General features: G+C 61.0%; 1 protein-coding gene across 1 annotated transcript in view; it reads right to left on the reverse strand.

Annotated features, from left to right (window-relative positions):
* The window catches only part of GRIN1 (glutamate ionotropic receptor NMDA type subunit 1), a 34,526-nt gene that overhangs the window by 19,825 nt on the left and 13,803 nt on the right, over positions 1-898 (reverse strand). The window contains exon 6 of the mRNA XM_031059227.1: positions 497-671. Coding sequence (XP_030915087.1) covers positions 497-671 — 175 coding nt within the window. The remainder of the gene's footprint in view (positions 1-496; positions 672-898) is intronic.

Consider the following 898-nt stretch of genomic DNA (forward strand, 5'->3'; position numbering starts at 1 on the left):
CAGCAGGAAATGTGTCGGCAGCACTGAGAAAAAATGGGAGAGAAATATCCCCCTACCTTGACTGGGCAGAACCCTCCTCTCTCCCACATCCACCCATGGGATCAAGCTCCAGACTGGAGGAGGCCATGGTTCCCAGTCTTCTCCTCCTGGAGTCATTCCCTGCCCACACTCCCAGCTGTCTAGGCATTGCCCAGGGTAGCATGGGTTGACATGGACTGAATTGGTGCCAGGCACCGGGATGATGCCTAAACAGCCTGGAAAAACTGGGTGCCATTGCCTGAGCCTGTGTCTTGGGAGAGTTTTCTAGGAGAGATGTAGCCTTCACATCCAAATCATGCAGGACAGTCCAGGCAGCCCTGTGCCACATGCCCCAAAGCTTTAGTGACCCTGGACAGAGCCACCACGTCCTCTTGGACCTTTTCCACATGCTCCCACCTTTTCCAGCTCTCCCCCACCAGGTCCTCTGCTCCCTCCAGCAGGACCCTTTCCCCAATACCTCTTAAACAGGGGTCCTGTCTTCCAGATGTTGGTGTTGCCCACGCAGCCCCGCGGTGGGTCTGTGATGTTCTCCTTCTCGAACAAGTCGTGCACGGCCTGGGCCACCACGGCGACAGCGTCACTGATGTGGGCAGACTCGTTCTTGCCGTTGATGAGCTGCAGGCCGATCACTCCTGCCGCGGCAGATGGGGGCGGTCAGGTCAGCACTCCTGGGAGCCCTGGCTGCTCCAGCGTCACTGCCGTGCCCAGCTCTTGGGCACAGGGCTATGGGCTGGCACCTGGCACCCCCAGCTCCATCCCCAGGGCCCTGCCCAAGCCTTCCCGGGTGACAGGCAGCTTGCCAAGCCGCAGTGACACGGATCTGGGGCGCGGCAGGCCCCGGGGGGGCAAGGGCGGGGCC

This window comes from Geospiza fortis, unplaced genomic scaffold (genome assembly GCF_000277835.1).
Source record: "Geospiza fortis unplaced genomic scaffold, GeoFor_1.0 scaffold85, whole genome shotgun sequence".
Taxonomy (NCBI): Eukaryota; Metazoa; Chordata; class Aves; order Passeriformes; family Thraupidae; genus Geospiza; species Geospiza fortis.